This window comes from Corythoichthys intestinalis, chromosome 18 (assembly GCF_030265065.1).
Source record: "Corythoichthys intestinalis isolate RoL2023-P3 chromosome 18, ASM3026506v1, whole genome shotgun sequence".
Lineage (NCBI taxonomy): Eukaryota > Metazoa > Chordata > Actinopteri > Syngnathiformes > Syngnathidae > Corythoichthys > Corythoichthys intestinalis.
In genome coordinates this window covers 44,937,790-44,960,360 of record NC_080412.1, presented here as the reverse complement: position 1 = coordinate 44,960,360, position 22,571 = coordinate 44,937,790, and the positions used below count along the sequence as shown (strand labels likewise).

General features: G+C 37.3%; 1 protein-coding gene across 2 annotated transcripts in view; it reads left to right on the top strand.

Annotated features, from left to right (window-relative positions):
- The window catches only part of LOC130906475 (oligophrenin-1-like), a 91,251-nt gene extending 74,075 nt beyond the window's left edge, over positions 1 to 17,176 (top strand). For both annotated transcript variants that reach the window (XM_057820853.1, XM_057820852.1), the window contains exons 20-24: positions 3,876 to 4,106; positions 9,361 to 9,499; positions 10,757 to 10,807; positions 14,183 to 14,222; positions 16,117 to 17,176. In XM_057820853.1, coding sequence (XP_057676836.1) covers positions 3,876 to 4,106; positions 9,361 to 9,499; positions 10,757 to 10,807; positions 14,183 to 14,222; positions 16,117 to 16,128 — 473 coding nt within the window. In that variant the 3' untranslated portion in view covers positions 16,129 to 17,176. The remainder of the gene's footprint in view (positions 1 to 3,875; positions 4,107 to 9,360; positions 9,500 to 10,756; positions 10,808 to 14,182; positions 14,223 to 16,116) is intronic.
- The last annotated feature ends 5,395 nt before the right edge of the window (positions 17,177 to 22,571 follow it).

Genomic DNA, 22,571 nt, shown 5'->3' with positions numbered 1-22,571 from the left:
TAAAACATGATAAAGCTAACTGTCAGATTTAGCTCAGTAGTAATTGCTGAATAAAACACCAAGTAGCACTGGTCCCTAATGTGCTCCAATACAGCAGGTATCATAAATTTATTTTGAACACTGCAAAAACTCAAAATCCTATCAGTACTTACAGTTTAGACTAACTTTAAACTTAACTAGAACTTAAAAATAGCTTGACACAAATGGAAATTCAATTGAAACACATGGGGAAAAACACGTAGCTTTCAAGTGATGTGTGTTATCAAGCGTAATTACATTTTTAGGTAAGAAATATGTTTTTTTTTATAAGATCTAGAAGTTTTTTTTTTGGTGAAAATCAAATCGAAAACATCGAAAACAAAGACATTGATTGACTGAAAATGGTTAAATATTGGATTAAATGTCTTTTTTTCTCAAGTATATTTATAATTGCTCTTTACCTTAAAAAAAAAAAGTTTTATCCGATTGCTCGATTAATCGATAGAATTTTCAGTCGATTACTCGATTACTAAAATATTCGATAGCTGCAGCCCTACTTCACAGTTTAACATGTTTTAAGTAACAATGAAGACAAAATCCAATTTCAAAGCACACTCTTTTGTATGACAATTTACAGTTTGAATGGGAATTTGTGTTGAGACTCTAAGCAGTTTTATGAATAGGTTTATATGTGTGGGTTTTTTTTGTATAAAAAGACATTTACTGTCAGTTCTACTATCTAACAGTAACTGAAGCGTTAATATTCTTCTCCAATACCGAATGCAAACGTTATTTAGGACACTGATTAGCGTAATCGCTTACTAGCTTAGCCCTCTGTGATAAGTAATAACGTATCATCAACAAAGACTACAAACAATGCAGTTAGCTTCATTTACTCACTTACTGAATCTAACAAAACAAAATACAATCTAACTCTTGACATTTTGTAATATTATTGATTCAGCAACCCTATCTGAATGTAGCAGTGAATTCTCACTCTTGCTCTAATTACTGGCACGCGCGCACAGCCTCACATTAGACACAAACAAGGACGCAAACGGGACCGGTCATAGCTCAAAAATCGATTATCAAATTTGTTGACCGCTAATTTATTAATCGATTTTAATTGATGAGTTGTTGCAGCCTCATTAAGAAGCTAGCTTAGATGTAAGATGTCTGAAAATTGGCAAAAATGTGAATTGCTTTCCAAAATAAAGCAGATTTTTTTCATGTGCTACGTTGACTTAACAAAAATATAATGAAGAAATCTTATAATATTTACAATTGAGAAGTTATATACAGTGCTGGCCAAAAGTATTGGCACCCCTGCAATTCTGTCAGATAATGCTTAATTTCTTGAAGAAAATGATTGCAATTACAAATGCTTTGGTAGTAAAATCTTCATTGATTTTGCTGAGAATGGGGAAAACATATTTTACACAAAACTCCAAAAATGGGCGGGACAAAAGTATTGGTACCCTTTAAAAAATCATGTGATGCTTCTCTAATTTGTGTAATTAGCAGCACCTGTTACTTACCTGTGACACATATCAGGTGGTGGCAATAATTAAATCACACTTGCAGACAGTTAAAATGGATTAAAGTTGACTCAAACTCTGTCCTTGTGTGTACCCACATTGAGCATGGAGAAAAGAAAGAAGACCAAAGAACTGTCTGAGGACTTGAGAAGCAAAATTGTGAAGAAGCATGGGCAACCTCAAGGCCACAAGTCCATCTCCAAAGACCTGAATGCTCCTATGTCTACCGTGCGCAGTGTCATCAATAAGTGTAAAACCCACGGCACTGTGGCTAACCTCCCTAGATGTGGACGGAAAAGAAAACTGACGTGAGATTTCAACAAAAGATTGAGCGGAAGGTGGATAAAGAACATCGACTAACATCCAAACAAGTTTAAGCTGTCCCGCAGTCCGAGCGTACAACAGTGTCAACCCGTACTATCCGTCAGCGTCTGAATGAAAAGGGACTCAATGGTAGTATACTCAGGAAGACCCCACCTCTGACCCAGACACATAAAAAAGCCAGGCTGGAGTTTGCCAAAACATACCTGAGAAAGCCAAAAACGTTTTGGAAGAATCTTCTCTGGTCAGATGAGACAAGAGTAGAACTTTTTGGGAAAAGGCCTCAATATTGAGTTTACAGGAAAAAAACAAGGCCTTCAAAGAAAAGAACACAGCCCCCACAGTCAAACATGGTGGAGGTTCCCTGATGTTTTGGGGTTGTTTTGCTGCCTCTGGCACTGGATTGCTTGACCGTGTGTGTGGCATTATGAAGTCTGAAGACTACCAACATTTTTTTCAGCATAATGTAGGGCCCAGTGTAAGAAAACTGGGTCTCCCTCAGAGGTCATGGGTCTTTCAGCAGGACAATGAGCCAAAACACACTTCAAAAGCACTAAAAAATGGCTTGAGAGAAAGCACTGGGACTTCTAAAGTGGCCAGCAGTGAGTCCAGACCTGAACCCCATAAAACACCATGGAGAGATCTGAAAATGGCAATTTGGCACCCTTCAAATCTCAGAGACCTGGAGCGGTTGGCCAAGAAGAATGGTCTAAAATTCCAGCAGAGCATTGTAAAAAAACCAGGGCTGTCAAAATTAATTAATTTTTTTAATTAATCAGGTTAAAATATTTGACGCAATTAACGCACTTGCCGAGCTCAGACAGATTTAAATGACAGAAGAGTGAAAGGCCCACTTGTTAATTGTGTTTTGCGGAGTTTTGCTGCCCTCTGCTGGCACTTGGGTGCGACTGATTTTATAGGCTTCAGCACCCAGGAGCATTGTGTAAGTAATTATTGACATCAACAATGGCGGGCTACTAGTTTATTTTTTGATTGAAAATTTTACAAATTTTATTAAAACGAAAACATTAAGAGGGGTTTTAATATAAAATTTCTATAACTTGTACTAACATTTTTCTTTTAAGAACTACAAGTCTTTCTATTCATGGCTCGCTTTAACAGAATGTTAATAATGTTAATGCCATCTTGTTGATTTATTGTTATAATAAACAAATGCAGTACTTATGCACAGTATGTTGAATGTTTATGTCCGTCTTGTGTCTTATCTTTCCCTTCCAGCAATAATTTACAGAAAAATATGGCATATTATATAGATGGTTTGAATTGCGATTAATTACGATTAATTAATTTTTAAGCTGTAATTAACTCGATTAAAAATTTTAATCGTTTGACAGCACTAAAAAAAACTAATTGATGGATACCGGATGTGGTTGTTTACAGTTATTTTGTATAAAAGTTGAGCTACCAAGTATTAGGCTGCAGGTGCCAATACTTTTGTCCGGTGCATTTTTGGAGTTTTGTGTAAAATGATCATGAATTTTTTTTTTTTTTTTCCATTTTCTTTTGTGGTTTTTTCATTGCAAGCAAACTAAATGAAGCTATTACTACCAAAGCATTTGTAATTGCAATCATTTTCTGGGAGAAATGGAGCATTATCTGACAGAATTGCAGGGGTGCCAATACTTTTGGCCAGCACTGTATATCAGTATTGGTTTGATATCGGTGTAGGATTTTCTAACTTGGCAATATCGGGTTATTGGTTAAAAAGTCATTATCAAACAACTCTAATTATAACCATTTTGATGTGTTGTAAGCTGACCTCCATGCAAAATAATACAATTAAAAAGCATATTCATCTTTCAATTCATTCCAGTTCAAATGAATGTGACCTCAGGAGCTGTCAACAGCAGTCAAGCAGTTAAGAAGCCCCTAAAAATATTTTTAGGTCAACAAAACAATCCCATGGAAACCGTTACAACGTCCTCCGATTTTGCAACCCCGCTAGTAAACTCGATTCAAATCAAACGCCGCTGTAAAGTTTACGACGCTTACCGTCATGTCATTGCCTTGCAACAGATGGCCAGAGTAGCGAGCGTGTGGTGGAAGGCGACGTCTCGCCGAGCCCCGTTCCCCTGCAGAGGACCAAGTCTTCCGTATGCGCTCCACTGGTTCCTCGAGAACCTCCTCGCAAGCAAGTGCCGCTCTACCGATCTAAGACTGACTTTGCGGAAAGGTCGGAGTCTTCTTCGCTGGCAAACGGAGACGGTCGAGCGGCTTCTTTCCAGGCCAGAAAACCTCTTCCGAAAGGTACGTGTGCCAACATGGAGGCTTGAAACAAAGTTTTGAGGTATTTAGAGTTGTCCAATATTACCGGGTAGGTGATAATATTATCCGATAAAAGCATGTACCGTATTTTCCCGAATATGAGGTGCACCCGTGTATAATGCGCACCCCAAATTTATTTGTAAAATCTAGGGGAAATTATTGTACCCGCTTATAACGCGCACCCTAATTTTAGCACAAATAAATAGAAGAATACAAGAAAACAGAGCTCGTGTACAGATACAGAAATGTCATTTTACTGACTGGTGAAACACAGCACAAGCATAGCATATTGGTAGTTCAAAACATTACCATAAACTGACAATATTTACGGTAATAATATGATTTCACAACTTCTCCAATTTACCAGAATCAAGGAGAAAACAAAACAGATGTGACTTTTCTTTTAAAGGCTACTGTAAAACTTGCTCGTTTCATCATGATGAATAAATGTTTCTTCCATGGATTGATACGGTAAAATGAAAGTGAGAATGTAAGTTGGAAATCCGAGAGAGCTCATCGCTGTCGACACGACAGTAACAATAGGAAGTATTGTTATTTGGGTTTGAGTTTCCTGAGGGACAGATATAGTTGACGGACACACAGGAAGTCTGTGTTGTTATGTTTGTTATGATCCGAGTTGCGGAGCTGCAATAAACGTTGACTCAAATGAGTTCAAGAAACTAAATTCTGTGCTTTACGAAGAGTGAAAAAAGCAGAATTTAACACAGACGAAATCATTCGGCCGATCAGAGTGAAGAATTACCGAAACAAAATGGTGACGTCACGTACTGTAATGGTAGGCAACGGATTGCCGCATACATTTCTTCAACACAACGTGGCCGTGTCAATAAAAAAAAAAATCGGTTATATATCGGTATATATATATATTTCTGTCTCCATCCATGTACCCGTTCATAATGCGCACCATGATTTTACAAGTTGATTTTGGGGGGAAAAAGTGCGTGTTATATTCGGGAAATTACGGTAAATCGGATAATATCGACCAATGGGCCAATTTGCTTGTCGGCTTCATATTGAATGTTCTGCCTCATGCTGGTCACAGCATTTATGTTTATTGACCATTAGATGTCTCCAAACTAAAGATTTTTGGTATTTGTTTTGTAAGCAAACTCTTTGCATTCATGGTGCAAAAATTAAATGAACTATAAATGGTTATAAAATAATGAATTATTAACTCATTACATAGAACTACTGCATTACCAGAAAGAAATAGTCTCTAAGAAAAGTAATAAAATACAAAAATCTGTGGTAATCTTGGTAATTTCCGGTACATCTTCCAATGTCTGAAAGCCATGACACGGGTAGATCGCGCGTCACATGACACGGCTATTTAGCGGGATATAAGTCTGAAAGGGGCTTTGGTCTTGCCTTTGTCCTTTTGCAAACAGGCTGAGCAGGCAGGGAGAGATATGCCCCACCACCCCAAACACACACACACATGTAGGAGGGGGCAGGGACACAAAGTTTTGGCGAATGTATCACGAATGTATTGTTTACCTTTACTCCGTCAGTTTTTGTTACATCAATACAATTTAAATAAACAAGTTTTTCTAAATGTTTGGTCTTAAATAGCTCATAAATACACAAAACGTTTGCATTTTAAATTTTTTCATTGAATATGTGTATTGAATCGTGAGTTTTCTTGCTTATAGACTAGTCACAAATAAGATCAGAGACTAGTTGGCAGGGAAATTAGTGGAAATTCCAATCCCTAATCATCATCTGGTGGCGCTTTGGGGTGTATTTGACTAAAACTGATGTTTGCAATAGTTTGCCTTCAACAATAAATATACTGCTGCAATATACATATACATATATATATATGTACACAATTTTTCCAGAACTTAAGTTGAAATGTTCTCTTATTTTTCACAGAATGTTTATTTGGAAAACTTTGAAGTTGTTACATTTATCATTATTAAAGTATCCAGTCGGGCATCACAATGCAATTAGCCATTATATGTTAAAGGGGGAGTTCAAATTTTTTTACATTAAGCTTAATCTTCTAGTTAGCTGGGGTTTAATTAGTCGGTGGAGTTGATTTCAACAAATTGTGTGCAGTTAATTTATTAATTTCAGGGCTCCGGAGCAGCTAAGCTACAACCCCTAGCAAAAAGTATGTAATCGCCAGTCTCGGACGAGCACTCACTCAGACATTTTATCATGTAGAACAAACTCGGATAAAAAGCGTGAAAAAATAATGAATTACTTCAAAAGTGCAACTCTTTAGTCTTCAGAAACACTAAAAGAAATAATAAAAAACATTGTGGTGGTCAGTAAATGTTACTTTTATAGAGCAAGTGCAGGGAAATATATATGGAATCACTCCATTCTGAGGAAAAAAATATGGAACCATGAGAAAGAAATAACAATCAAAACAATTCTCTAGTATTTAGTAGCACCACCTCTGGCTTTTATGACAGCTTGCAGTCTTTGAGGCATGGCCCTGATGAGTATTTTTCATCAATTTGGTGCCAACTCTCTTTGATTGCCGGCGCCAGAGCATTCTTGCAAACAAAGCATCATCACCTTGTCAAATGCAGATTTTTGACTCTTGACAAGGTGATGATGCTGGAACTTTTGTTTGGGGCTGGTCCAGTGAGATTTAGAAAGATGACTGCCTGAAGAAAACATCAAAATTCCCTCAGTCCTTGATGATATGGGTCTGCATGTCTGGCAAAGGCACTGGGGAGATGGCTGTGGTTAAACCTTCAATAAATGCACAAGTTTACATTGAAGTTTTACCTTTCTTATCCCTTCAATTGAAAATATGTTTGTCATTTTCCAAGATGACAAATCATCATGCCACAGAGCTAAAACTGTTGAAGCATTCCTTGGAGACAGACTCATCCAGTCAATGTCATGGCCTGCAAATAACCCAGATCTCAACCCTATTGAAAACCTGTGGTGAAATTTGAAAAAAAAAAAAAATGGTACACAGCAAGGCGCCTACCTGCAAGGATGATCTGGCAACTGCAATCAAAGAGAGCGCCAAATTGATAAAGAGTACACATCAAGTTCATGCCTCAGAGACTGCAAGCTGTCATACAGCCAGAGGTGGTGCTACTAAATAGTAGAGATATGTTTTGATTGTTATTTCTTTTTTTGTTTCTCATGATTCCATATTTTTTTTCCTCAGAATGGGGTGATTCCATAAATACTTCCCTGCACTTGCTCTATAAAAGTAACATTTACTGACCACCACAATGTTTTTTTTTATTGATTTCTTTAGTGTTTCTGAATGCTAAAGAGTTGCACTTTTGAACTAATTCATTAGTTTTTCAAGCTTTTTATCTGAGTTTGTTCTACATAATAAAATGTCTGAGTGAGTGCTCATCCAAGACTGGTGATTCCATACTTTTAGCTAGGGGTTGTATGAATATGTTGGTTTTATTGTCAACTAAAGCCCTGAAACTATCAAGTTACTAAAAAAAACTGCGCGGAATTTGTTGAAATCAACTCCACCGTCCAATTAAACCCCCGCTAACTCGAAGATTCAGCCTAATGTCTAAAATTCTGAACTTCCTTCCACTTTAAGTCCACAACCGCATATGTCGGTATCGGATTTTTCGAGTTGGACAAAATAGGGATATCGGTTAAAAAGTCGTTATTAGATAACTCTAGAGGAACAGTGGGACAAATAAGTATTTAGTCAACCACCAATTGTGCAAGTTCTCCTACTTGAAAAGATTAGACAGGACTGTCAACATGGGTAAACCTCAACCATGAGTGGAAAAAATAAACAGAAAATCACGTTGTTTGATTTTTAAAGAATTTATTTCCAAATTAGAGTGGAAAATAAGTATTTGGTCACCTACAAACAAGCAAGATTTCTGGCTGTCAAAGAGGTCTAATGAGGCTCCACTCGTTACCTGTATTACTGGCACCTGTTTTAACTCATTATCGGTATAAAAGACACCTGTCCACAATCTCAGTCAGTCACACTCCAAACTCCACTATGGCCAAGACCAAAGAGCTGTCGAAGGACATCATAGACAAAATTGTAGACCTGCACCAGGCTGGGAAGACTGAATCTGCAATAGGTAAAACGCTTGGTGTAAAGAAATCAACTGTGGGAACAATTATTAGAAAATGGAAGACATACAAGACCACTGATAATCTCCGTCGATCTGGGGCTCCATGCAAGATCTCACCCAGTGGCGTCAAAATGATAACAAGAACAGTGAGCAAAAATCCCAGAACCACACGGGGCGACCTAGTGAATGACCTACAGAGAGCTGGGACCACAGTAACAAAGGCTACCATCAGTAACACAATGCGCCACCAGGGACTCAAATCCTGCACTGCCAGACGTGTCCCCCTGCTGAAGCCAGTACACGTCCAGGCCCATCTGCGGTTCGCTACAGAGCATTTGGATGATCCAGAAGGGGACTTGGAGAATGTGTTATGGTCAGATGAAACCAAAATAGAACTTTTTTGTAGAAACACAGGTTTTCGTGTTTGGAAGAGAAAGAATACTGAATTGCATCAGAAGAACGCCTTACCCACTGTGAAGCATGGGGGTGGAAACATCATGCTTTGGGGCTGTTTTTCTGCAAAAGGACCAGGACGACTGATTGGTGTAAAGGAAAGAATGAATGGGGCCATGTATCGAGAGACTTTGAGTGAAAATCTCCTTCCATCAGCAAGGGCATTGAAGATGAGATGTGGCTGGGTCTTTCAGCATGACATTGATCCCAAACACACAGTCAGGGCATTAAAGGAGTGGCTTCGTAAAAAGCATTTCAAGGTCCTGGAGTGGCCTAGCCAGTCTCCAGATCTCAACCCCATAGAAAATCTGTGGAGGGAGTTGAAAGTCCGTGTTGCCTAACAACAGCCCCAAAACATCACTGCTCTAGAGGAGATCTGCATGGAGGAATGGGCCAAAATACCAGCAACAGTGTGTGAAAAGCTTATGAAGAGTTACAGAAAACGTTTGGCCTCCGTTATTGTCAACAAAGTGTACATAACAAAGTATTGAGATGAACCTTTGGTATTGACCAAGTACTTATTTTCCACCATGATCTGCTAATAAATTATATAAAAATCAAACAATGTGATTTTCTGGGGGGTTTACCACATTCTGTCTCTCATGGTTGAGGTTTACCCATGTTGACAATTACAGGCCTCTCTAATATTTTCAAGTGGGAAAACTTGAACAATTAGTGGTTGACTAAATACTTATTTGCCCCACTGTATTTATACTGTTTCACAGGAGATGGTGAGGGTCTGAGCAGAGGTGGCAGGATCCCCCCCATTTGCAGACCCCCGGTTAGGCCTCCCGAACCCCCTTCCAGGCAGCCGTCTCTCAAGCTACAAAGTCCAGCCGTCAACGAAGGATCCGCCGCGTCCTAGTAAGACACCTCTGACTTTATTTCCTTCAGATGAACATCGGTGCCCATTTTTTAGGGGGGTGATTTATGAGCATGTTGTAAAACACATCTACATGCTTCTAAACCGCAAATATTTTGCCTCACTAGAGGGTAAGAGGGGCTCGCTTTACGACCTTAATTTATTAAGGATCGGGTTTACGCCTTTTGACTTTTCTATTCATTTTGACGTTTTTAACAACACATATTCTTCATTTATTGCTTCTTTGTAACTGAATAACATTTTTGGCGAAAATGATGGTTAAATGGTATGTTTTGTTCATAATTGACGGCGCCATTTTATTCGAGGCCTATTTTTGAAAACGGGAATCGGCTTTTAACGGAACTGAGACTGTGTGTGGCGACCATCTGCTTTGACCGTTTGGGTTGAAAGAGAGCGACCACAGTCATTGGAAAACAATGCGCACAATGGTCCAATAGTAATAATTTAGGGGTGGGAATCGCCAACGAGGATGACAGTATCATGATACGGCGATAAATGATATATTGGAAGAAAAACAACTTCTTTTGTTATTCCAAATGGAGCGATTGTTCACAAGGTCCGTCCATTTTTCTATAATGTTTCTCCATCAGGTCGTAAAAATGTGTTCTGTTGGTCTTTTTCAGCATTGACAAAAAAATGAGACATTTGTATTCAACTCGTTAGCTGCCGTTCGCCATTGAAATGTGACCATTCAAGTTTGGAGCATTGTTGTTTTCGTCAATGAAAATATTTGGTCGACGAACCATTTTTTTTCATGACGGGAACACCAAAACGTAACAAGACGAATGCCAATTCATAGACTTCATAATAAATTGACAGGGCGCGAGGAGGCCTATTTTGAAAAACACTTCAAAGCCAAAGCTGCTACCAACCTAAAACCAAAACAGGCACCTGATTAAAAAAATTCAGTTGTTCCCTAATAAAATCCCGATTATTTATTTTTTGTATAACAAACTTTGAAACGGCTGTAAAATTCTCAGATTTGACAGTAGATGCACAAAAATCACCAAATGCGGAGATAATCACCTTTCAGTTTTTGCCCAAAATAGCAAGTTAATTTTTTAAAGTTTTTTTAAGTTTCCAACTGCTAATAAATCGCTCAGTTTTCCCATCAGAAACCTGCAGAATCAATTATGATATATAGATAGATTATTAATAAATTCTATAGAAAATTCTTGTAAATAAAAGCTTAAATCCCATAAATTTTACAACCATATGTTCTTCCCCTTTTTTTCTAGTGTTGCTTCGAAAGCCAAATTTTTTGAGAATGCCTCGAGACAAGTCAGCAGGTATGTAAACTTATTTTTATGTCGACAAAACCCTGGTGTGACACTTTTTCATGACCTGAATTGGGAAAAAAAATTAGGGCTGTCAAAATTATCGCGTTAACGGGCAGTAATTATTTTTTAAAAAATTAATCACGTTAAAATATTTGACGCAATTAACGCACATGCCCAGCTCAAACAGACTAAAATGACAGCATAGTGTAATGTCCGCTTGTTACTTGTTGTCTGGCACCCTCTGCTGGCATATGGGTCCAACTGATTTTATGGGTTAGTACCATGAGTGAGCATGGTGTAATTATTGACATCAACAATGGCGAGCTACTAGTTTATTTTTTGATTGAAAATTTTACAAATTTTGATAAAACGTAAACATTAAGAGTGGTTTTAATATAAAATTTCTATAACCTGTACTAACATTTATCTTTTAAAAACTACAAGTCTTTCTATCCATAGATCGATTTAAGAGAATGTTAATAATGTTAATGCCATCTTGTTGAGTTATTGTTATAATAAACAAATACAGTACAGTAATTTTCGCACTATAAGGCGCACCTGACTATAAGCCGCCGCACACCAAATTTGACACGAAAACCACATTTGTTCATAGATAAGCCGCACTGGACTATAAGCCGCAGCCATCCTCACTGTATTATGGGATATTTACAAAAGATATTAACCAGTAACACTATTTGACAGCGGCATCATATGACTGTCGTACGACCAAATGAACCACCATGAAGCTTTGAACCAATTAGCTGCAAAGCTTCGTTGCTTCAAGAAGCTTCATTTGGCCATCACTGTTCCCTTGGAGGAGACAGTCAACTTCTGCTACCACCTGCTGTCAAAACTGTTGTTGTCCAACATGCCTCTTAGCATGCATTGCAGCACTACAGATGTAAATAACAATCAAAATACATGTTCTGTTTTAAGTATTTCTTTACCGTTCCAGTTGTTTCATTAATTGCTACATTAACTGGTTACACTTTATTTGACAATGGCGCCATAAGACTGTCAATAGACAATCATCTTTTCAACATGAGACTGTCATGAGCATTAATGAATGTTTATAACGGATGTCATTTAGTGTTATCTCACTTTTGAATTGATGTAAAATAGCCGAGCTGGACATAAACGTAGTGACATAATTTGCAAGATGACACTTAATAACATCTGTCATAAGCATTCAATAATGCCCATGATAGTGTCATGTCATGATTATGACGGTCTTATAACGTTGCTGTCAAATAAAGTGTTAACTTTTAACCCAAATAAATCAACAAATAAGTCGCACTGGGCTATAAGCTGCAGGATTCAAAATGAAGGAAAAAAGTAGCGGCTTATAGTCCAAAAATTACAGTACTTATGGACCGTATGTTGATTGTATATATCCGTCTTGTGTCTTATCTTTCCATTCCAACAATAATTTACAGAAAAATATGGCATATTTTAGAGATGGCTTGAATTGCAATTAATTACGATTAATTAATTTCTACGCTGTAATTAACTTGTTTGACAGCCCTAGCAGTTTGGGTACAGATTTTTCTTATATACAGTGGTATGAAAAATCATCTGAACCTTTTGGAATTTCTCACATTTCTGCATAAAATCAGCATGTAATGCGATCTGATCTTTGTCAAAATCACACAGATAAAAATACAATGTCTGCTTTTACTAAAACCACCCAAACATTTTGTAGGTTTTCATATTTTAATGGGGATAGTATGTAAACAATGACAGAAGGGGGAAAAATAAGTAAGTGAACCCTCTGCCCAAGGAGACTTAAAGAGCAATTGAAACCAATTTTTACCAAACATTTTAAGTCATGTGTGTGCCCAATCACTGATGAGTGGTTTTACAGCTGCCCTGCCCACTATAAAACACACACCTGGTAAGAAATGTCTTGATGAGAAGCATTGTCTGATGTGCATCGTGGCTGGTCAAAAGAGCTGTCTGAAGACTTGCGATCAAGGATTGTTGATTTGTATAAAGCAGGGAAAGTGTAAAAAACCACCTCTAAAAGTCTGGATGTTCATCAATCGACAGTCAGAGAAGTTGTCTACAAATGGAGAGAGTTTGGCACTGTGTCTTCTCTCCCAAGGAGTGGCCGTCCACCTAAGATGACGCCAAGAGTTCCGCGCAGAATACTCAGAAAGGTAAAAAAGAACCCTAGAATGTCTGCTAAAGACTTACAAAAATCAATGGCACAGTCCAATATCTCAGTGCACACATTAACTTTATGTAAAACCATGGCCAAGAATGGTGTTCATGGGAGGAAGCCACTAGTGTCTAAAAAAAAAACATTGTTGCTCGTTTAATGTTCGCAAAACGGCACTTGGACACTTCACAGAAGTTTTGGCTAAATATTTTTTGAACTGTTAAAACCAAAGTTGAATTATTTGGGGGTAACACACAACGTCATGTGTGGAGGAAAAATGTAACAGCTCACCAACATCAACACATCATCCCCACTGTGAAGCATGGTGGAGGGAGCATCATGATTCGGGGCTGTTTTCCTACCTCAGGGTCTGGACAACTTGCAATCATTAATGGAAGAATGAATTCAAAAGTTTTGCTGTAAAACCTGAGGCCTTCCGTCAGACAGTTGAAGTCAAAAAGAGGATAGATGCTGCAACAAGACAATGATCCAAAACCTAGAAGTAAATCAACTTCAGAATGGTTTCAGAAGAACAAAATACATGTTCTGGAGTGGCCAAGTCAAAGTCCAGACTTGAACCACATTGAGATGCTGTAGCATGACCTAAGGATAGCAATTCTTCCCAGGAATCTGACTGAACTACAGCAGTTTTGTAAAGAAGAATGGGCCAAGATTAGTCTTGATCAATGTGCCAGACTGATCTGCAGCTACAGGAAGCATCTGGTTAAGTTATTGCTGCCAACAGGGGCGAGGGCACAAAATATTAAATTTGATGGTTCACCTACATATTTTTCCCCTTTCTGTCATAATTTGCATATTATCCTCATTAAAATATGAAAAACTATAAATGTTTCGGTGGTTTTAGTTGAATCTTTTTTTTTTTTTATCTGTGTGATTTTGACAAAGATCTAGACATCACATTTGATGGTGATTTTATGCAAAAATGTGAGAAATTCCAAAATGTTCAGATACTTTTTCATACCACTGTAAATTTATATATAAACCTGTTGATTTTCTATCTATATTTTCTAATATATCGGGCAGATATGTGTATTTTTTTTTTTCAAGATTTTTCGAGATGGCATCGATCGGCTTTTACTTTTGTGTCTGGTCGCAGTTAATTTTTGCGCAAAGTCCAAAAAGCCCATTTCCATCTTAACTTGGGCAACCAAAGCGCTTTTTGTCAGGGGACTGCGGTGAATAATGTCTCTCTTCTTCCACAGTATACAAGCTTCCCAGTCAGCAACAAATGAGAAAAAAGAGGTAAGATTTGCAGCCTTAAATGTCTTTTTAATCCTGACTGATTGCCAAATGCCATGGGTTTCCTTAATTTCCTAATTTTTCGTGTTTTTTCCTCGTGGTGATTCAAATGAAACAAATTTCAAATGTTATTTACCGTATTGGTCCGAATATAAGACGGTGTTTTTTGCATTGAAATAAGACTGAAAAATAGGCGGTCGTCTTATATTCGCAGTCTAGACATTATACCCATTCACGACACTAGATGGCGCCAGATATCATTGGAGCGGTGTTCTGTCATGACAGATCTCAGCTACTAGTTTAACCAGTTTGCATTATTTTATTGCAATGTTTTTTCTTATTCAGATTTGTTTCAAGACTACAGTTACAGTTAGACTTCACTTTGATGGTTTAATACAGTTCAGGGCTGCAGCTATCGAATATTTTAGTAATCGAGTAATTGACTGAAAATTCTATCGATTAATTGAGTAATCGAATAAAACATTTTTTTTTAGGCAAAGAGCAATTATAAATATAGATGAGAAAACAAGACATTTCATCTAATATTGAACCATTTTCAGTCAATCAATGACTATATTTTTGATGTACATTGTTGAAAACAGCCAACAATTGTGTCTCAAATGTGACTTTAAAAAAAACAAACTAATTCACTGCTTTAACTCAAAAAAACTTTTAGATCTTATAAAAAAAATATATATATTTCTTACCTAAATATGTAATTACGCTTGATAACACACATCACTTAAAAGTTAGGTATTTTTCCCTTGTGTTTCAATTGAATTTCCACTTGTGTCAAGCTATAAGTTCTAGTGAAGTTTTAAGTTATTCTAAACTGTAAGTCATGGTAGGATTTTGAGTTTTTGCAGTGTTCAAAATAAATGTTGTGCTGTATTGGAGCACATTAGGCATCAGTGCTACTTGGTGTTTTATCCAGCAATGACTACTTAGCTCAAATTGACAGTTAGCATTATTAAGTTTTTATTTTACACCCTAATTACTCTACAGCGCTGTTTTCACAGATTAAATAAAGCCTGTATGTAAGAGTTAACCACGCATCAACAATAGTCAAAATGATTAGAAACCTAGCCCTCCGCAGGGATAACGTTACGTTAGCGAGTGACAGTAATGTTAATCTTATTTATGAGCGCTGAGAAGTGTACTACTGCTTTAAGATGGCGGCTGTTTGTCTGTCATTTCGCATCTACTTCTACGTACATGTGATATCTATGACACGCATACGGACGCTACCTGCTACCACGTAGCAACATGCAGGCGTAGTTTTTAGCAACGTCGGCGCAGTTTGTAACGGCTGTCGGCTGCAGTAAGGTATATTTTTTTTATTGCTTCTTCTTCTACGCACGTGACGTCAGCACGTTGTCCCGCATTAAAAGTAGCCCGGGCAAAACGTGATGCTTAGAGCTGGCAAAATTAAACGATTCCTCGAGGTGAATAAAATTACTCAGATCAGTTTTTAAACTCGAGTTACTCAAGTATTTGTTTCAGCTCTAATGCAGTTATTGCAATTTTGTTGTTTTAGCACAACAGATTGGTTTTTTTACATTTCAAAAACCAGAAGCCATTCATTTACGAATGTGATTGCACTTTAGTTTACATATGTTCAGATATTAAGATTTGAATGAGGCAAAATAACATGCTTTTTCTTTCAAATACATTGTTATAATCATTTGTTTCGGATGTACTGTTATTATTTTCTGTATAAAAATGAATTTGTGTGTTCAAAAAGTCTTTTTTCAAACTTGAGTCTTGAAAAAGAGGGGGTCGTCTTATAATCAGGGCCGTCTTATATTCAGGACAATACGGTAAATTCAGTTTTCGGAACCAGCAATTGCGATGTCATTTCCGCTAGCACAAATTTCTGCTCATGCTCTTCTCTCAGAATGCAAGCTGAACGCAGCATTACGGAAGGCGACAAGAAAGCGCCGGCCCGTGATCGGTAAGGGTCCGAAGTGGCACGGCAACCGACCGTTTCCTGCTATTTGTTTTGGCCGCAAAGATGTGTTTGGAATTCTTGAGTTTCAACCTGACTCCGTTAAATGTCCGTTTTACCTTGTCTTGTCATTGGAAATGACTCCGAATTGCCTCTTAAAACATTTGTACACTTATTTTAGTCTTATCATTTCTAACATTTGTCTTTTCTGTATGTAATAGGTCAAATCTGTTGTTGTTTTTTGTCCTTGAAATTAATATTAATTTAATTAAATTGAAAATCCAAAAGGAGGGACCAAAGCATAAGTGGAAAGAACGTATTTTGTATTATTTGTTACCATTTGAACTCCACTGACTGATAAAAATCGCGCATTTTAAAAAAGTATTTGTTTTGTCATGACACAAATTTTGTTTGAGTGTGAGATTAACACTCCATTTTTTTTGTTTTTTGTTTTTTTTTTACAACTGCAATTGTTTGTTGTGTTTTTGTTAAGGAAAAAAAATCAAAACGGACTAGTTAGGAAGAAAAGAAAACTGTTACTGTTCACTCCTTCATATTAATATTTACTGTTTCCATTCATTTGTTGTGTCTGATCTTGAAATTGAGCATTTTGTACAGTGACATTCATTTTATACGCTGAAGGAAAAATCCTCGCGTGGTGTGCTAAAAAAAAACAAAACAAAAGTGCACGTTACACTGTTACATTTTTTGTTGTCCTCCAGAAATTTTGGACACGCTTTCAATAAACAAATTGTTCCAACAGTTAAAGGACAGCCAGCATTGTTTGTGACAGTAAACAGCTTGGCTCTTACCACATTTCTTCGCAAGTTTTATATACGCGAATTAACTGTGGCTAACGAGGTGACCTGACGAATAAAAATGGATGCAAAACAACCTGTTTAGTGTTAAAAAAAAGACAAAAAAGTTATTTTCGCGTAAATGTGTGAAATCTTGGCTGATATGGATATTTTATTCTTGAAAGATGAGAATGAGGGTAAGTTTTGGGGGAAACTTGCATCTTGGATTGCCACCATTTACTGTTTTTGTGTAAACAGTAAAAACGTTAGTCTGACATAGACACGTGCACGCGTGTCAAGTGTCGGCATGAGGGAGTACGTCACGACCAAAACGGCGACGTTTGACTGATAACAGTATGTTACCTTCAAGTTTTAATTTTGCTAGTATGCTGTGGAGCAACTATAGATTTAAAGTCCTGTCTCATTATTCCTGTTAATTTCTATTTTTTTAAAAAAAAGCCCTTCTACCAAGTGTATGTACGGTGCCCTTAAAGGGAAATTGACAGAAATAAAATAAATTGAAGCAATCTGATGTTCACCAGAAACTATTTAGTAAAAATTCGCATTGTATAGCATTTAAGCTAGCGGACATTTGCTGTACAAGTTTGAGGATAAGTGGCGTGGAAAATGAATGAATAAATGAATGAAAGTTTGTTAGCTAATTGGCTAACTTGCATAGCAAACGTCCACTAGCTTAAATGCTATATAACGTGAATGTTTACAACAATTGGCTTTTTTTATTTTTTTTATTTTTTTACAACAGTTGGCTAACTTTCATAGCAAGTGCAAGATTTGCAATTGGCTAACTTGCATAGCAAAAGTTGGCTAGCTTAAAAACTATATTATGCTAATGTTTACAACAATTGGCCAACTTGCATAAAGCATTTAAGCTAGCAGACGTTTGCTATGCAAATTAGCCAATTGTTGTAAACATTAGCATTATATAGCATTTAAGCTAGCAGACGTTTGCCATGCAAGTTGGCCAATTGTTGTAAACATTTGCATAATATAGTTTTTAAGCTAGCCGACTTTTGCAATGCAAGTTGGCCAATTGCAAATCTTGCACTTGCTATGAAAGTTAGCCAACTGCTGTAAAAATTAGCATTATAAGGCAATAAAGCTAGTGGACATTTGCTAAGCAAGTTACAGTAGCTAATTGTTGAATTGTTGCAATTGGCTAACTTGCATAGCAAAAGTCCGCTAGCTAAAATGCTATATAATGTTTACCAGACTGTTTCTGGTACGCACCATTTTTTGGCGTAAATCATCAGGAAATGATGGGAAATGCCCCAAATTGGACTGCTACTGACTGCCATGGATGTCCACCGTTTGAACATAACCCTCTTTGAATGGATTGGACGTCTACTCGTGATAAACTCAGAAGAAGGATGAAAATAGCTTGGTTTTCTGATGTACAGTAGAATATCCTAGAATTATTTCCTGGCCCGTGTTTCAATCATTGTTGAATCTGCATAGCGTGAACTCATCTTTATCGTAAGCCTTTTATTTGAACTTCTTAGGTGTACTCAGAGGTTCACCACCTCTAGTTTTAATTCAAACGGCCCATCACAAAGGTCAGGGATTATGACAACCTGTTTGTAATCAGGCATTGTTGCACTCCTCCCACCACATTCCACCCTCCAGTGCCAGGCAGCTTTCCCTTTGCTCCTTTTGCACCAGCAATATCATGAGTTGGTGGTCATTCTTTTGCCAAACGTAAAAAGTTTGTTCCCTCAACTGTGGTTCATGTTAGCACTTCGGGGATGTGACAATATATCAAAATGGTGATATATCGCAATACTTTGTATCCCTAAATGTTATCAATATGCTCCTACCAAGGATCGATACATTATTTTAAAAAGGTGTCAACGTTTAAAAAAGGTTTTCACCAAAATCTTCCGCTACAATAGTGTATGTGTTAGCTAATTGGTTGTCATTGACGGCAATAGATGTCCAATCCATTTTGACTGGGAGGGTCAAAGATGAATTTTGACATTTAGTGTCGTCAACAGCACTAATGGCGCTTTCACATGAGAACTGTTTGGTCCATTTTAAATGGACCGGAGTTCTTTATGAGCAAATCCGAGAACAGCCGTGCACACAAACAATGAGTTGCCACAACACACTATTGTTTAACAAGCTAAACGATGACTGACACATTCGCCGCCAAGCTTCTCTGGCAAGATCAGAGCTTCAACGCCTGTCAATCATCGTTAACTTTAAAATGCAAAACTCGCAGTGCACTGCACGAAGCAGAAGAACATAATTTTTAAAAAATTAAAAACGCGATCATTTTCAACCGATTTTGATCCTCTGAAAAATGGCACAAGCCTTAGTCCCTATCCTTAGTTTTAAATGAAGTTTTTCATATCAGCCAGTCAGATTTTTTTTAAAAAGGCCGATACCGATATACTTCAAATTTCCAAATATCAGCCCAATATATCAGCCGGACGATATATCAGTCTATATTAGGGCTGCAGCCATCGCTTATTTTAGTAGTCGATTAATCGATGAACTAGTTCGAATAATCGAGTAATCGGATAAGGAACATGAAAAATTAAAATACCTGAGCTGAGCCAAAAACTTTATAAAAATAAATAAGGATCTTATGTACAACAAAAGAACAATCGGCTAACTTAGATAGCATAAGTCTGCTAGCTTAAATGCTATAAAATGCAAACTTTTTTTTTTTTTTTTTTACAATGCTCCTAACAATGGTTCAGACACATATTCCCTCAAAAAACGGCTAAATATACCTCTAAACTAAATTACGAATGCATTAAAAAACATGCACTCAAACAAAAACTTAGCTTACATTGGTCTGAACAGGGAGCAGTTAGATTCAACCATTTGAAATGAGGCAGACCAGAGGGTAGTGTATCCACCGTAATCAATAAAACGAAATGTAAACACTTTCAAAATAAACCATTACAACACCACTTTAATTAAACGAATACTCGGAGCAACAAAATTTAATTTGAATTTTTTTTTTTCTAATCGAATACTCGCGTTAATCGATTAATCGTTGCAGCACTAGTCTATCTCTAGTCCAAGTTATACAAACATATTTACTGCCCTCTGCCTGATTATTCTCATGCCATTTTCAGGGAAAAAAACATTGCAAACCTGCCATTATAATAATACCATTCAGTGAATAATTTTTCACACATTAAAAAAATATTGTAAGTTTTACTTCATGAGTGACTTACTGTATGTGCCCTCTCCTACTACGGGACCCTAAAGTTCATAAGTTTATATGTATGATTTGTTGTATGTTGATTTTTGGGAAGCTACTTGGTACTGTTGGTTTACAGGAGACATCGCCGTATCATATATTTTTGTCACTGTGTATGTGTTTGGTTTTTGTTTTCTACGTATAGGTCCTTTTAGTTTTTTTCTATTCATTTTGGGGTTTGATGAGTCTGATCCAATTTCTAAGATGTACAGTAGGGCAAATAAGTATTTAGTCAACCACTAATTGTGCAAGTTCTCCCACTTGAAAATATCAAGAGAGGCCTGTAATTGTCAACATGGGTAAACCTCAACCATGAGAGACAGAATGTGGGGGAAAAAAACAACAGAAAATCACATTGTTTGATTTTTAAAGAATTTATTTGCAAATCACGGTGGAAAATAAGTATTTGGTCAATACCAAAAGTTCATCTCAATACTTTGTTATGTACCCTTTGTTGGCAATAATGGAGGCCAAACGTTTTCTGTAACTCTTCACAAGCTTTTCACACACTGTTGCTGGTATTTTGGCCCATTCCTCCATGCAGATCTCCTCTAGAGCAGTGATGTTTTGGGGCTGTCGTTGGGCAACACGGACTTCCAACTCCCTCCACAGATTTTCTATGGGGTTGAGATCTGGAGACTGTCTAGGCCACTCCAGGACCTTGAAATGCTTCTTCCGAAGCCACTCCTTTGTTGCCCTGGCTGTGTGTTTAGGATCATTGTCATGCTGAAAGACCCAGCCACGTCTCATCTTCAATGCTCTTGTTGACGGAAGGAGATTTTCACTCAAAATCTCTCGATACATGGCCCCATTCATTCTTTCCTTTACACAGATCAGTCGTCCTGGTCCCTTTGCAGAAAAACAGCCCCAAAGCATGACGTTTCCACCCCCATGCTTCACAGTGGTATGGTGCAATTCAGTGTTCTTTTTCCTCCAAAAATGAGAACCTGTGTTTCTACCAAAACGTTCTATTTTGGTTTCATCTGACCATAACACATTCTCCCAGTCCTCTTTTGGATCATCCAAATGCTCTCTAGCGAACTGCGGACGGGCCTGGACGTGGACTGGCTCCAGCAGGGGGACAAGTCTGGCAGTGCAGGATTTGAGTCCCTGGCGGTGCATTGTGTTACTGATAGTAGCCTTTGTTACTGTGGTCCCAGCTCTCTGCAGGTCATTCACCATGTGGTTGTGGGATTTTTGCTCACCGTTCTTGTTATCATTTTGACGCCACGAGGTGAGATCTTGCATGGAGCCCCAGATCAAGGGAGATTATCAGTGGTCTTGTACGTCTTCCATTTTCTAATAATTGCTCCCACAGTTGATTTCTGTAGACCAAGTGAAGCATTACAGAAAACGTTTGGCCTCCGTTATTGCCAACAAAGCGTACATAACAAAGTATTGAGATGAACTTTTGGTATTGAACAAATACTTATTTTCCACCATGATTTGGAAATAAATTCTTTAAAAATCAAACAATGTGAGTTTCTGTTTTTTTTCCCACATTCTGTCTCTCATGGTTGAGGTTTACCCATGTTGACAATTACAGGCCTCTCTAATCTTTTCAAGTAGGAGAACTTGCACAATTGGTGGTTGACTAAATACTTATTTGCCCCACTGTATGTATGGCAAATTTATCTTCTGTGACTGGAAAACAAAAGAATGTTGAAGGGAAAAAAATACATGGGGGAAAACACTCAGGTGACTTGAAGTTCCGCTCGGAGACCCCCAATTTGGCCCAATTTCAAAATTGTCCTATATGCATGTGTGATGCATCATTTGAAAGCTTAAAATCTTAATTTTTTTGGAGGAAGAAAAATTTTGAACAGGAGGGCATTTTAAAAAATAAAAAAATAAACCTCTAAACCCTAACTGGAGATGAGAGCATGAGATAGCATCATTAAGGCCACCATGATTTATTGAGATATTATCGCGTACTTACCTTGTTTCGATCCAAAAACTCCGTGTAGCATGTCTCACCGAGTGTCAAGACACAGCTGTGAATGGCCACAGCCGGACTTTTTGGAGATTTTATAGGTGAAACACAGAGATATAACAAGGGTCGCGATGCAGAAATCGCAGACATCAAGGAGTGCTCGAGATTTTCTTTTTCAAATATTTACCCTTTTGAACGTTTTTTTTTTTTTCTTTTCAAATTTTCTTTGTTTGGATGAATTATCTAAAATATCAGGGAAAATGCGACAGTAACAAAAAAATGTAGTTATGAGGTAGATATCAGCTACTTATTTACAGATACTATTCTCGTCATTTTGGCGTCATTTAAAAATTTAAAATATGCGAGTGAATAATTTTTTTTTTTTTTTTTTTTTTTAAACTAAATATTAGACATATATGAATGATTCTAAGCAAAAAAT